General features: G+C 40.3%; 1 protein-coding gene across 8 annotated transcripts in view; it reads left to right on the top strand.

The window, feature by feature from the left end:
- Positions 1-13,669, top strand: part of PDE3A (phosphodiesterase 3A) — a 225,945-nt gene that overhangs the window by 196,134 nt on the left and 16,142 nt on the right. For all 8 annotated transcript variants that reach the window (XM_069003524.1, XM_069003525.1, XM_069003523.1 and 5 more), the window contains 8 exons: positions 70-155; positions 596-765; positions 1,686-1,823; positions 7,024-7,135; positions 8,360-8,473; positions 9,854-10,053; positions 11,428-11,631; positions 13,134-13,289. In XM_069003524.1, coding sequence (XP_068859625.1) covers positions 70-155; positions 596-765; positions 1,686-1,823; positions 7,024-7,135; positions 8,360-8,473; positions 9,854-10,053; positions 11,428-11,631; positions 13,134-13,289 — 1,180 coding nt within the window. The remainder of the gene's footprint in view (positions 1-69; positions 156-595; positions 766-1,685; positions 1,824-7,023; positions 7,136-8,359; positions 8,474-9,853; positions 10,054-11,427; positions 11,632-13,133; positions 13,290-13,669) is intronic.

The following is a 13,669-nucleotide window of genomic DNA, read 5'->3' as shown; positions in this document are numbered from 1 at the left end:
ATCATTTTACACAAGACTGTCTGAGGCACATGGTTCTTTATACTGTGCATGTTTCTTGATGTATTTCAGCTGTGGCAGACCCTACAACCAAATAGAAGCTGGTGATGGGACACTAAACAGAAATGATGCTACTGCACACACCCTGAACAGAACAGGTAATTCTTTGTCAAAAACACCTTGTTCCCTCAAATTCAGTAATCATCCACTAAAAGGGCAGATGAGCTTGTCTGTCATAAAAGGAGGACATACACAGGTGAGACCATACAAATCATCTTTGAGGCTCCTTCCCTTTTTGTATGTACAACATGTACAAAATTCTTATGGAGTTAAAATATAAAGGATATACTGTTTCTCTCCATTTACTTAAATAATGGCCTTCAAAATTTTTTCTCTCTTCATTCCCTGATGCCATTTTTTACACTCTGCAGGGTATATCTTTAATGCCCTTGGACAGATTGTCTGACTTCAAAGCCAGCCAAGCAGCACATACGTATTGTGAGTCAGAGATCCTGTTGCTGTTATTCAGAAGGTCACAGGAAGACTTCCATTAAGTCCTTGCTGTTCACACCACAAGCTTTGTGATTTGTGTTTGCAGATGATCCTGCTCAAGCCACTTCTGACTATGAGACCAACAACAGCGACAGCAGCGACATCGTACAAAACGATGATGACACAGATTGCTCCAAGGAGCAGCCACGGAAGGGATCCAGCTGTAGGTCCTACACACCCGAGACCATCATCCTGCATCCCTTGATACCACCTGAGGTAGCTCCTCTAAGTTGCCCCAGCACAACAGGCTGAGTGTATGCTGACATGGAGGGGAAAGACAAAACAAAAACCAAACTAACCAAAAACCCAAATCCCCACAAAAAAAATCTGGCCTAAGGGTGCTGCAAGGTATTATTTTAGGTGTATTAAACAACAAATGTTGCACTGTGGTGAACAAGTGATGATTGTCTCAGCTGTGAGCTTGGTTGAGATGCAGAGGGAAAGCTTTGTTTAGTTAAGTTTTCCACAGCCTGTTGTACAACTGAATTAATAATTTGAAGTTGGCAGGAGCTCTTGAAAAATTTATTGTAATCTGTTGGAGTTGGACGTGCTGAGAGAAGGCATTTTGCTTGAAATGTTCTGACATTTACTCATCTCCACTTTCTAAGTAAAATGAAATTCCAGGGAGTATACAGGGAGAAATATGAAAGGAGGGGCACAACCCATCTTTTATTTGCAGACCTTGAAAAACAGGTAGTTTCAGGTTAAGGAGTACAAGTCTTCACTTGGACTGAGGTGTGTTAACCATGTTAGAGTGTAATGAATGGGTCCTGAGGCAGAAGCAGAAACTGAGAGCTTTTCCCTCTGTACCACAGCGAATTTCACAATGAAGGCAGACTCCCTTGGAAATGAATGAATGATTCCCATGAGTGAATGAATGAATGAGTGAGTCTCAGTGCTAAGTGCAGACACTGCTGTTTCATAAGCAGACTTTCCTATCCATTCAAGTGAAACACATTACAAAGGAGAGTGAGTAGCTGCAGGGCTGCTAGAAATGAGGACATCTATGCTGAGCCTAGTGAAGTACCACTGACTTACACATGATGCTAATGTGCCTTCAGTTTTTAAGAGCATTATTTTTTGCTTGAGATGCTTCACTGAATTAACAATTCTCTTTATTCTGATTTCTGGCACAGGACAAGCCTGTACTGGCTCCTGAGCCTCTGGTTATGGACAACTTGGATCCCCTGATGGAGCAGCTAAATAATTGGAACTTCCCAATCTTTGATTTGGTGGAAAAAATTGGGAAGAAATGCGGTCGGATTCTCAGTCAGGTGAGAAGTGTACCTTGTCTGCAGTGTCTGAATGTTGACAGATTTAGACACAGATGTGTTAAAAGCCATCATCCTTACAAGCTGATGATCCAACGAACTGTGATCCCTGACACCTAATTCAAAGCTGACAGTATGAACTCTGTCTCATGATATTCCTTACTTTTGATATTTCCTTACTTTTGTCTTCATTTTTAAATTTAAAAATGTGAAAGAAAAAACCATGCACCTATTTTGCCGCCTTCTCTCTGCTTTTCTCAATATTCTCTTGAGATGCTTCCATCCCTTACTGAGCTCTTTGGGAAAGAAATTCTCACAGGGTTTAGCATGGGAGAACTAAACAGTAAATATATTCAGTGGATGCAAGATATACAGAGGTTTGGTCCTCTTTTATACTGAAGATTTTAGTCAGGCTAGGCAAGAAAGCAAGGTCTGAGGAAGTGGGGGGAGAAAGAACCCTTGCTATATTCCCTCATTTTTAAAGAATCAGAGCTTTGAGAGAAAATGCATATGATTATTACATAGTGAAGACTCATTTGCTATGAGTTGGGATGGGAGAGCTGACTAGTCTTTCTTTCAGCTCTCAGGTTTTTATTCCTTCCTGTGGGTTTAATTCAGTTACTGACACAGCCTGTCTCTATCCAGCACGATCAGTGTCACTTTCCATAATCACTTTCTTGGCTGAACTTTCTACTCTGTTATGCCCCTTTTCCTGGCACACTGACAAATTAGTCATTTTTTCTTATAAAAGTATTGAAGATTATTAAACAGGAAAAGCAAGTAATTATTTTTATTATTATTTAGGGATGAAAGGGAAAAAAGCCCAAGAGAATCTGACTGAACGAGTATCACTTTACAAGGCATTATGTAGTGATGAGTGCTGGAAAGAAGAGATAAAGTTAATTGGTACAATGTGGTACAATTATCACCCCCCCCCAGAAACACAGAGGTTAGTGTGTCAGGCAGATTTCAGTGTAACAAGCTCCAGAGAATGCTGGATCAAATTACAGTCCTTTGGTGGTTACCTATTATTCAGCTAGATTCAGCTATCTGGTGGTCAGCAAGGAAAACCATGGCATGAATTCAAATTTATTTTGTGGTCTGCCTTTTAGTGTTCTGTAGCTGGCAAGCAACATCTGTGTTTGACCAGCCTGCCAAGTCTCTAGGTTCATTTTAGAGAAATAGGCAAACTGTGGATATTGGATATATTTATTGGATAAATTCAGTGATGCACATTGAGGCACTTTTGCACTAGACGGTGAGTGTGTGATTGAAATGCTGTTTTGGATCATACTGCTCATTAGCAGTATGATTAGCTCATAACATGGAATGACAATAGAACAATGAATGAAACATAAGGAAAACTTTCTTTTAATGGCATAACCAATGGTTTGGATGAGCCAAAATTTGTTCTGGTTTGACATGGGTACCTCTGTAGCTTTAAGCACTTTACCAAGCTGCGTGGGGTTCTGTACCTCTGGACACGAGTCTTCCATGCCTCCTTCAAATTGCACTAAATCTCCTCACTCTATTTCCCAACGTGTTTTTTGCACAGGTTCTCAACATGTTATCCACTTCACAGTTCCACAAAAGGAGACCTGTGAAATAAAATAGAGAAGCTTTAATATTTGTGATGAAAATTCAACATTTTCTGTAACAGCTGTTTGTAATAACTCCCTCTCCCTAACAGCAGAATGTAGCAAGTTCAGCCTTGTTTACAAAATAGAGATCCTTATTTCTCCCACCTACTCAGATGTTGCTAATGAAATTATTTTCAGAAATCAGGAAACTAAAATAAATAAATCTTTTTCTCCAGCCAAAGCACTATTTTTTTCTAGTTTGATTTTTAAAACCTGGGATATTATTAACAAAGGAAAGCAAAAGCTCTAATGATTTATTCTCTGTATTTTGCTATTAAATGGACTAACCCATTCAAAAAAAAAAAAGTAGATTAAAAAGCTGAATTAACTATGTTTGCCTTGCTAGGTTAAATTTATGAGATGGAACAGAGTAAAGTTGACACATGCCTCTAGGGAAGCATTCAGTTTAGAAAGCAAATGCTGGCTTAGCATCTTTGACGCTGCTTGAGATGTCTGTTCCTTCTTTGTGGAATGTTAAATTGATTTAGACATGTAAAAAGACCCCAAACCAGTCAGGAGCCATGAAAGCATCTGTGCAAACTAGAGTGGCAAGCACAGTAAATGTGGCAAATAAGCATGATAGCGTTTAGAGAGGAACATGCAATTCAGTCTCATTTCAGAAACGAAGAGCCAAGCTCTCAGAACTGAGCTGTTGCTTCATAACAGGCCATAAAGTTCAATAATATCTTCAGTCACACTTAACATTTTTCTGGCATCTCCTATAAGACTAAAACCTGTAGTTTAGCTTTTATTACTGGGCCCATAGAGAGAAGTGGAGGTGCTCCTATGCTGGCAGTACAGGAGCAGTGTCAGAGGCAGGGTGGCATCACTGCAGGGCCTCTGAGTTGGTCCCTGCATGATGACAAGAGGATTGTTTGGTCCTCTCATCATCACATGTGGGGGATGGGATATTCCTCGGATCATCACACCCACCTTGTGAGGAATTTGTCAGAGCCAGAGCCTGGGTACCAGCAATTTCAGAAACACATATCTGAAGAAAGCAAATACACGAGACATGAAAAGGAGTGCAAGAGGGTTGCTTGCAAACACTGAGAAGGGAACTGCTAATCTAAGCCTTGCACATGTCCACCAAGGAGAGCCATTCCCGTGTGCCTGCAACACCCAGGAGAGGAGCTACATATGAATAACAATGCCCAACTGCAAAACAGCTTCCAGTAGGAATCATGCAGAAGTGCTTGTCCTTCCTCAGGCAGTGCCACTAGAAGTCTCTGAGTTATATATGATTCATCCAAGCATTAGCCATCATGAGAGACAGGCAGGAAAGGGAGGCTGGAGGAGCTGGAGCACGTTCTGCCAAGCACTTGGCAGCCATCAGAGTGTCCCTGGGCTTGTCCCTGGCAGCAAGGGCCACACCTCACCTGCAAGTGCTCAGGCCACAGGATTCCAACTCCCAGGGAGCTCCTGAAACAGCATGTGGGTTGGGAAGAAAGTATTTTGAAAGACAGAAGAAGCACATGAAAATGTTTAATCAAGAGCAAGGAATAAAAAAAGCTGCACAGTTGTTGTTTTTGGGGTTTTTTTTAAATGAAAAAATTTGGCTAGTTGACTTTGGGGAAGACATCAGTGCCCGTTTTTCATCTTTCTGACCTGCCTTTACACCTGCTTCCTCCCTATTTGCTGAGAGAGAAAGAGAGAGAAAGAAAAGAAAGAAAAGGGCCAAAGTATGTGCTTGACTACTTATGCTTTCTAATGACCACAGAGAATAATGCCATTTTACTCCCAAGTCAGAGGGAAAAGCTGTCATGCCTACACATCACAGTCAACTTTGCTTCTTTTCAACTATGGGATTTCCCACCCCCCCAAAATCCAAGGGGAGGAAAAACATGCTTTTATGACATGCTTTATTTAAGATACCTTTCCAGTACTGCTAGTGTAGACCAGTAAGATTTGGTCCTGCAGAATATTATTTTGTTATGATTCCTCTTTTTATACAGAGATGTTTTTCTGGAAATAAGTGGCTTACATTTCACTGACCTAAAACTAGAATGTAATAATCCTCATCTCTCTAGGTGAAATACTGGATCCCAGCTGATACAGTTAAACCATGATTCTAGAGAGATGAAAAGGGTTCTATGTCTAATCCAAATTATGCATAAGGTCACTCTACTCACTCTGCCTCAATACAGGGGCATCCCATGGGGTTTTCAGAGAGTAATGAAGAGTACTTTTTACAGGCCCTACCTTTTATTCTAAGCTCTTGTCTTCCAGAGCACAATAGTTCAGTAGTTCAGTTATGGTAGGAACAGAAGAGCTGGGGCCACCAGCAGAACTCCCACTGTCAGATATTGGTCACTAGAGGGTCATCCTGGATGACACCACACTCAACCTGTCTCTGCACCATCACTGCCTGTTGTAATGTTTTGCCAGAATTAGTTCACAGGCAGGTTTTTCCTGGTAGGGAATGACCTTGAGGGGAGGCAGGAGGAGGATCATTAATGCTGCAAATTCATATCATTTTTGTTATTCTTACTGTAAAGATCCACAGTGGCAGGACAATTGGAGCTGATGTTCATTAAACTTCAGGTGCAGTTCACAGGTCCCACTTTATATACAAAATATACAGAAAAAAGCAGGTGTGGATAGATGTTTGATTTGCATTCAGGTGTAAAACACAAAGTGTAATTTGTAACCATTTCTTGCCATGTAGCACTCATCAGTCCAAATGTGCTTCAAGTTGCTTAGTTCTAGGCAAGTCATTATCAGGCAGATGGCATCAAAAGGACAGAATTTAGCCTAGCAGCAGTAAATAAATAGAGTCTGCAAGGCTTTAGGGTCCAATTTGTGAAAGAAGTGAAAAGATCAGGCAGTGATTTTACTGTGTCCCATTGTTTTGTCTGTCAAGATAAACTTGTCTTCAGAAGTGCCCATTTTGTGTCAGCTGCTGTCTACATTTCCTGAGCATTCATCTTTCCAGAACACCTCCTCACTCATCCGTCACATTCTCCTTCCCAATGCATCCTCTTCTAGGTGGTTACAGTGCAGGAACACTTAGAGCAGCTCTTCTTTCTAAGCTATTTGCTGCCTCTTATATCCTGTTGAAGTCATTTTTGTTATTTCACTTCCAAAATTGGAGAGAAAGCAAGAACACAATGCATAGAATCCACGTGGTTCCCCTTTCTGTCAGCCCTTTGCTTGCTCTTCCATTTCTGGGAATTGATTTAACCTGAGGATGTTTCTTAGATAAGTTTGTAGAGAATTTTTTCCAAAGGCACCGAGGACCTCTGGACACTTTATGTATTTAGGTTTCTGAGGTGTTTGCAAAATTTGAGGGATCCATATGCCTAAAAGGAAGAGAACAACATCTGGAGGGTTGTAATGAGGGAATGAGGAGGACTGTTAGGCACTAATATCTTGACTGAGTAGCCATATCCCTCTAGAAATGCAAATAGCTGCAGCTACAGCTGGACCAGATGAATTTGAGAAAATACTACCAGGAAAGCAGATTTTCATGGGGTAATTTGACCTAAGGAGTTTTATATCTAATTTTTAGAGTTTTTCTCATCTACTTAGCAGCATGGTTTTTTATTGGTTTTTTCTTTCAGGTATCATACAGGCTTTTTGAAGACATGGGGCTGTTTGAAACCTTTAAAATACCAGTGAGGGAATTTATGAACTACTTTCATGCCTTGGAGTGTGGATACCGAGAGATACCTTGTAAGTAAAATTTCCTGGCAGATAATGATGCTTCCTTAAAGTTTTGGGCATTTTCCACATGCTTGTGTGTTGAAGCCTTTCTTCTCACATTATAACAGCTGCTTTTTTCTTCTAGTACATCATGACCAAATGGATGGCTAGGCAGAGGCTGGTGCTGAACCACAGCCTCCCAGCTTTTTTCTTTGTGTTTTATGTTTCACATTGTTTCATAATTCATGGCAAAATCTGCACAAGCCAGAAATCATATAAAGCTATTATAAATAAAGACTGTTTCTGATAATGCAAGTGTATAAAAACCCCAGTGCCCCAGCTGGAGGTTCTTGAAACATTTAACCCCCTAAAGGCAACTTGGACTTTTACACAGTACCAGTGCTGTGCTACCAAAGGAGATGAGCTTTATAAGCAGAAAAAATATGCCAAATACATGAGTGAACCCTGTTCTGTAACTACAGCTTGGCTGATATTTTTCAGTGGGAAGCATTTGTTCACTGAAAAACCTTTTTTCAGTCATCCCCAAAGTATTCAAATCCAATTTATCAAACTGCTTCAGCTGCAAAAGACTGTTTTCCCAAGAGGAAAGAGTTATTACCCCCTTTAGCTGGCAGATAAACCCAGCACTGAGGAACATGTTTTCTTTGCACTCCCAGAAAAATGTAGGAGACATTATTATAAAAAGTCATATAGTCTCTCTGTCAAAAAAATAAATACCAGTTGGAGCAGCTACAGTGGGAAGGATTTAAGGAAAACTACCTCAAAATGCCTTCAGCCAGGTGGTTTGGACTCTGTTCTGGGAAAGTAAGAGACACAGTTTCAGTCCTTTTCTTGTATTTGACCTGGATTGGGGATCTAAAGCAGCAGATTGCAGCCTGAGGAGGTTAGAGATGGAAGTCCCACAGCCTGTTCTACTGAAGCCATTACTTTCTGTTTAAAACATTTAACTATTCATAGAGTCTCTGGGATTTTTGTGAAGCTACCACTGTATTTCCTTGGGTTTTTTCTCATGTGTTTTGTTTTAGGAAAGAGGATTATCTTGTCTAGAACAAAATCAATTTATCTTTTTTTTTATTTCTGTGAAAAAGGTAAAAACAACTCTGATGCTCGTGGTAATGTTGGTTTTGTCTCTGTTGGATTGACTGCCACACAGTACCCACTAGATGGTGCTGATATCCCTCTGTCAGAAATAGCCTGATGTTTTATAGCTGGGTGGTTTTCTTTCCATCACAGATCACAACCGAATCCATGCCACTGATGTTCTACACGCCGTGTGGTACCTTACAACTCAGCCCATCCCAGGACTCCCAACTGTGATTAATGACCACGGGTCAGCAAGTGATTCAGGTATATTTAAATGTTGTATTCTTAAATTTTCTCTCATGAAATTTGGTGTAAGCCAGCAGTTGATGATTGCATGCAGAACTTGTTGCAATCTGTAACACAGTGTTGTAGTTCAGTAACACTGTGGATGCTGAGGGTGTTCAGGTGTCTTTGTGTGACTTTGAAGGGAATGGAATTGTTCCTTCAAAACTCAATACTTAACATTTAATGATGTGTGAATGCAAGCCTTCGTGGTCGCCTATAATGACAGATCTTTGTTACCATTTGATTTTTGCAATAGGTTTTTTCCTAGGAAAACCGTATTAATAGTGCTTTTCAATGCTGCACCAGAAGCAGCGTAGACTTAAATCCTTAAACCCTTCATTGTTTTGATATTCTAAAATTTCTGGGGCGTTGCAGGTAGTGCTGTGCACTTTCCACTGCTTAGCTGTCATGAGGTGTTCTTTGCTTTTCCTCACTGTCTCCAAAGAAAGAGACTTGTTACTATCTGGCAACTGCTTTACAAGACTTCACTCTCCTTCTGTTTTATGATTGCTCATTACAGGAAGCTGTTCTTCTTGCATTTTTGTATTAACTTCTCCATGTTCAGCTATGGCAACTAGAGGACCTGTCTGTGTTTTGTGGGAGTTCTCACAGAGTTGCTGGAAAAGCAGGAGTTAGTTCAATTTCTTTTTTTTTGGTGTTAAATGGTTTTATTCCTGGAAACGTTTATTAGAAAGGGATTTTGGTGGCTTTGTTGGTGAGGTGGAATGAGAGGGGGTTGAGTTTTGAGGTTTTTTGATATTTTTTATTTGGAAGACATTGTTCAACTGCATGCAAGATCCATTCAAGGTCATTCAGATTAAATTAGCAAAGCATCTCAGTATGTGTCTCTGACAGGTATGCTCAAGATGCTTCAAAAAGCAGATGGTAAGAGGATTATCAGCAAAGATTCAAAGTCTAGACGTTCATATTGGAAAAAATGCACTGCAATGTAATTAATAAATTCTAGTGCATTGCTTTAAGGACTATCAGTGTCTCATAGACTTGTCTACATGATGAAAGAAATTAGAGGAAGGAGTGGGAAGATCAAGTTCCCTCACAAAGCTCCAGCATGGCTGTGAATCCATGTCTTACTGCTTGTAACCTACGTAGTTTGAAAATACGTTTTGCTGGATGTCTGGAAGATCCCCAGGTGGGATCAGGATTTGTTCCTTTCCAGTTGTTTGCCTTATTGTACTGGATCATAGGCACAGAAAGCACTGAGGTCAGGCTGCATTTACTCTTCTGTTATGTACTGTAAATTTGCTCCCTCTCTCCCTGCTTTATTGCTTCTGTTACAGTAGGCCAATGAAAAAATGTCATTGGATTTTTTACTGTTTTCATTTATTTATTTCTGCTCAGATTCTGACAGCGGAATCACTCACGGCCATATGGGTTATGTGTTTTCGAAGACATACACACCTACAGATGACAGCTATGGATGCCTGGCTGGCAACATCCCTGCCCTGGAGCTGATGGCTCTTTATGTAGCTGCAGCCATGCATGACTATGATCACCCAGGAAGGACCAATGCCTTCTTGGTAGCAACGAGTGCTCCTCAGGTAAACAAATCTCAGGCAGTGTTGCTGTGCAGTTTGGAAGGTCTTGATGACAGCTTTTCCTTGCTAGTGGTGCCTGTGGCTTCTATTAAGCACAAGTCTGCCAAATATTTTGAAACAACTTATCAAAGTGACAGAAATAATCACTTCACTTGGGGATTGCTGGTAAGAGTCTTCCTATACACTCTCAGTTTGCAGAGCTGTTAAGAAAGGTACTGATAAACTGTGTCAGTGAAGGAGAAGCTAAAGCTCTGCTGACTGGTAGAGGATTTGTAACTGTGAAAGAATGGAAGAATTATTCTACCAAATAAGGCACAGAAAGATTAAAATAAAATAAAAAAACCCACTTGTGTAGTTGACTGTGCTTTGCGAGTTAATTGTGCATGATCATAACACATTTTATGTTGTTTCTATAGAATATGAGCAGCTGCGGTCTTTTTATGAAAGTATTTGGAGGCAGGGAGTGGAAAATAATCTCAGTTTTATAAATGTAGAATTGAGGCTTGCCTAAGGTTACACAGAAGTTGCTGCCAGTCCTGAGAGTTGAATGCAGCAATTCTGAGTCACTCTTTATTGGCTTAATTATGTGATCATCTTTCCTTACTTTACATAGCTGACCCATCTGGCTTCAGCACACTGTGCTGGAAAATATGGATGAGGAAATTAAAAAAGATATATTAATGGTGGCAAGTCAGGTAGGGATGCAGAAATTTACTCCCCAGCTTGCAACCAAACTTCCTCTGTCACCAAGAGCAAGTCACCTGAACTCGCTCTGGTATCAGTATGTGTCTATAAATTGATAGTAATACTTCTCATCCTTGCAATGCATTTCTGTGATGAAGAACTTTAATACTCTGGCCAGGTAAATAGACTGGAAGAAGATATGTACTATCTTTAAATCTAATTGTAAGAAACAAGTGCTATAGCTCTGTGGTTTTGAAACTCAGAAAAAGAAGTTAGATGATTAGCCTTTATGTATTGCCTCTAGTTTGAAAATAAAGTAGTAGGAAAAAATAATTTTCTTGTTATTTTCTTAATGGAATTACCGTGACTACGAGAGTTACAAATCCTATATTGGTAAAGATTTCACCAATTTTGGATTTTAGCATTGAGATATCTGCCAGGCTGAGTATGTGTTTTCAGGTTGGAAACTGGAATTTGACTTGTTTCTGCATTTGGAATCAGTCCTACATGGACACAGCTGCCTGGTGCAATTACCAAAGACAGTAATCCATTAAATGAGGGTAATTCTGAGAATCAGGGAAGCACACACCTGTGTTCTATTAGCCATTAACCTTGGCCTGAAACAGAATAATCCACTGCTGTGATTGTGCTAAGATGTTCCTCAGCGTCCCCCTGGCCGCGTTGCTTCCACAGGCAGTGCTGTACAACGACCGCTCTGTGCTGGAGAACCACCACGCTGCTGCTGCCTGGAACCTCTTCATGTCCAGGCCAGAGTACAACTTCCTGGTCAACCTGGACCACGTGGAGTTCAAGCATTTCCGTTTCCTCGTCATTGAGGCGATTTTGGCTACTGACCTGAAGAAACACTTTGATTTCGTTGCCAAATTCAACGCCAAGGTGAGATTAGTTTGGGTTTCTGGGGGATGGTCAGAAAAGATTGTGGGCCTCGGTGGCATCCAGCAAAAAGGGTTTCTATTTCCTCTGAATGTCCTTTTGGCTGCTGTAAAATGTTGAATAATAATCTGGCCTTTCCGTTGGGTTTTACTCATTTAAAGTTAGAGGCACAGCTTCTCTTCTTATACATATTCACTCTTTTCAGAAAGTGGTTTAAGGCTAAAAATATTATGGACTATTTTTATATTCTACTTTTCAGCATTGCTTTCTGGTTCGCTGGCACTTTAGACCTATTAGCAAAGCACTTGGGGGGGAAAAATCAAAGATGTTAATTACTAAGTTTCCATAATGGCTACTTTAAGTGAATTTTCACTGATTTAGGGACACTGTTGTATTATCAAAGCACAGAAATCACAACAATTTTGACATTCTAACTCCAAATGCAGTGAAAGCATGGTCTTCCTTTCCTTTCTCTTTCCAGAAAAAGATCACTAAAGATCTTTCCTGCATGCTCCATTCGGTGAGCATAAAATCACAACCCTGAGAAACCTTTCTTAAAACCTGTTTACAGTTTCAACCTAACTTACTGGAATTCACCTCCTATTCAGATATTTTAATAAACTCCATCACCCATCAAAGCTGTTGGCATGTTAACTGGTTACCTGCCTTTGGAGCTAGTACTGCTTTCTTGTTCCTTGTGAGAAACCCCCAAGAACAGTGTGTTTCATATCTAGAACCTCCTAGCTGTTTTGGTGACACAGATAAAAGGTTTTCCTGTGGTACTGCTTAGGATGGATCTGTGCGCTGACACTTTGAAGCCTCCAGATGTACGACTGGTTTTGTTTTCCATTTCCCTGTAACATCTCTCTTTGTTAGGCTTTAAGAATCTGCAAAGAAAGGCCCTAAATATGGTCCAGGGTAGGCAGAAAACTGATCTGTAGGTCCATAAAAGTCTGAGATCCTTCTGCATCCCTGCTAGTCACGTCCCTTCCAACCTTAATCTTTCTGCTTTTATTTTAGAGCAGTTGATAATATGTATCACTTTTTCTTGTGAGAGGTATGGGAAAAATAGAGAAAAGGAAAAAGGGTGGAAATAGTTTCAACTTAGATCAAACAGGGAAATAAGCTCATTACACACATCTCCACATTGCAATCAAACCAGCATGGTAGTTTATGGTAATCTATATTTATACACCAGTAGGTATTTACTTCCTGAAAAATGTCATGGAAACATTGCATTTGTTTGTTTTCCTAGTAAGTGCTTTAAACAGGTGCATAATGTGCTAAATATTGATTACTTATTATTCATCTCAATGTTCTTTGGTTTTCACTTATTTTTCTTTTTCCATAATGTTAATTCCAGCCTGGGGTTAGCTCACCTGCTTATGCTAGTGATTTTGTTAAATAGCTAAATATATTGTATAATATCCCAGGTCAGAACTTCCTTTGTGGGTGCATCTTTTTGCCCAGGATTACTGTCATGGTCTCTTTCTCCTGTCTCCTAGGTGAACGATGATGTTGGAATTGACTGGACCAATGAGAACGACCGCTTGCTGGTTTGTCAGATGTGCATCAAGCTGGCTGACATCAATGGGCCTGCAAAATGCAAAGATTTGCATCTGCAGTGGACAGAAGGCATCGTCAATGAGTTTTATGAACAGGTAAATGCATTCCAAAGTTGCATGACTGGTGTTAAACAGTCCTGCAGCATGATAGTGCTGGTGATGGGATAGAATGGGAGTGAAGAGTTGTATTAATCCATTCTTTTGCTGGACCAGTGAAAGTCCGTTTGTCACTGAGGTTTCTGATGTGTCCTCAGAGACCTCTGGTGATGGTGTTTCTACAGGCTGAACTGTTTCATTCTGGCACTATGGACAAGCACTGGCATGGTGAACAAGTGTTCCTTTCCTGTTTTTTTTTCCCCTGTTGTCAGTCATCATGGCTGTCATTTCACTTTTCTTTAGTGCAAACCATGTTTTCATCCTTCCTTCTGTGTTCTTTCAAGACATCAGATGGTTCTCATGGCTCTCCTCTGCAGTCT

This window comes from Aphelocoma coerulescens, chromosome 1A (genome assembly GCF_041296385.1).
Source record: "Aphelocoma coerulescens isolate FSJ_1873_10779 chromosome 1A, UR_Acoe_1.0, whole genome shotgun sequence".
NCBI classification, from domain to species: domain Eukaryota; kingdom Metazoa; phylum Chordata; class Aves; order Passeriformes; family Corvidae; genus Aphelocoma; species Aphelocoma coerulescens.
This window is presented reverse-complemented; position numbering and strand designations above follow the sequence as displayed.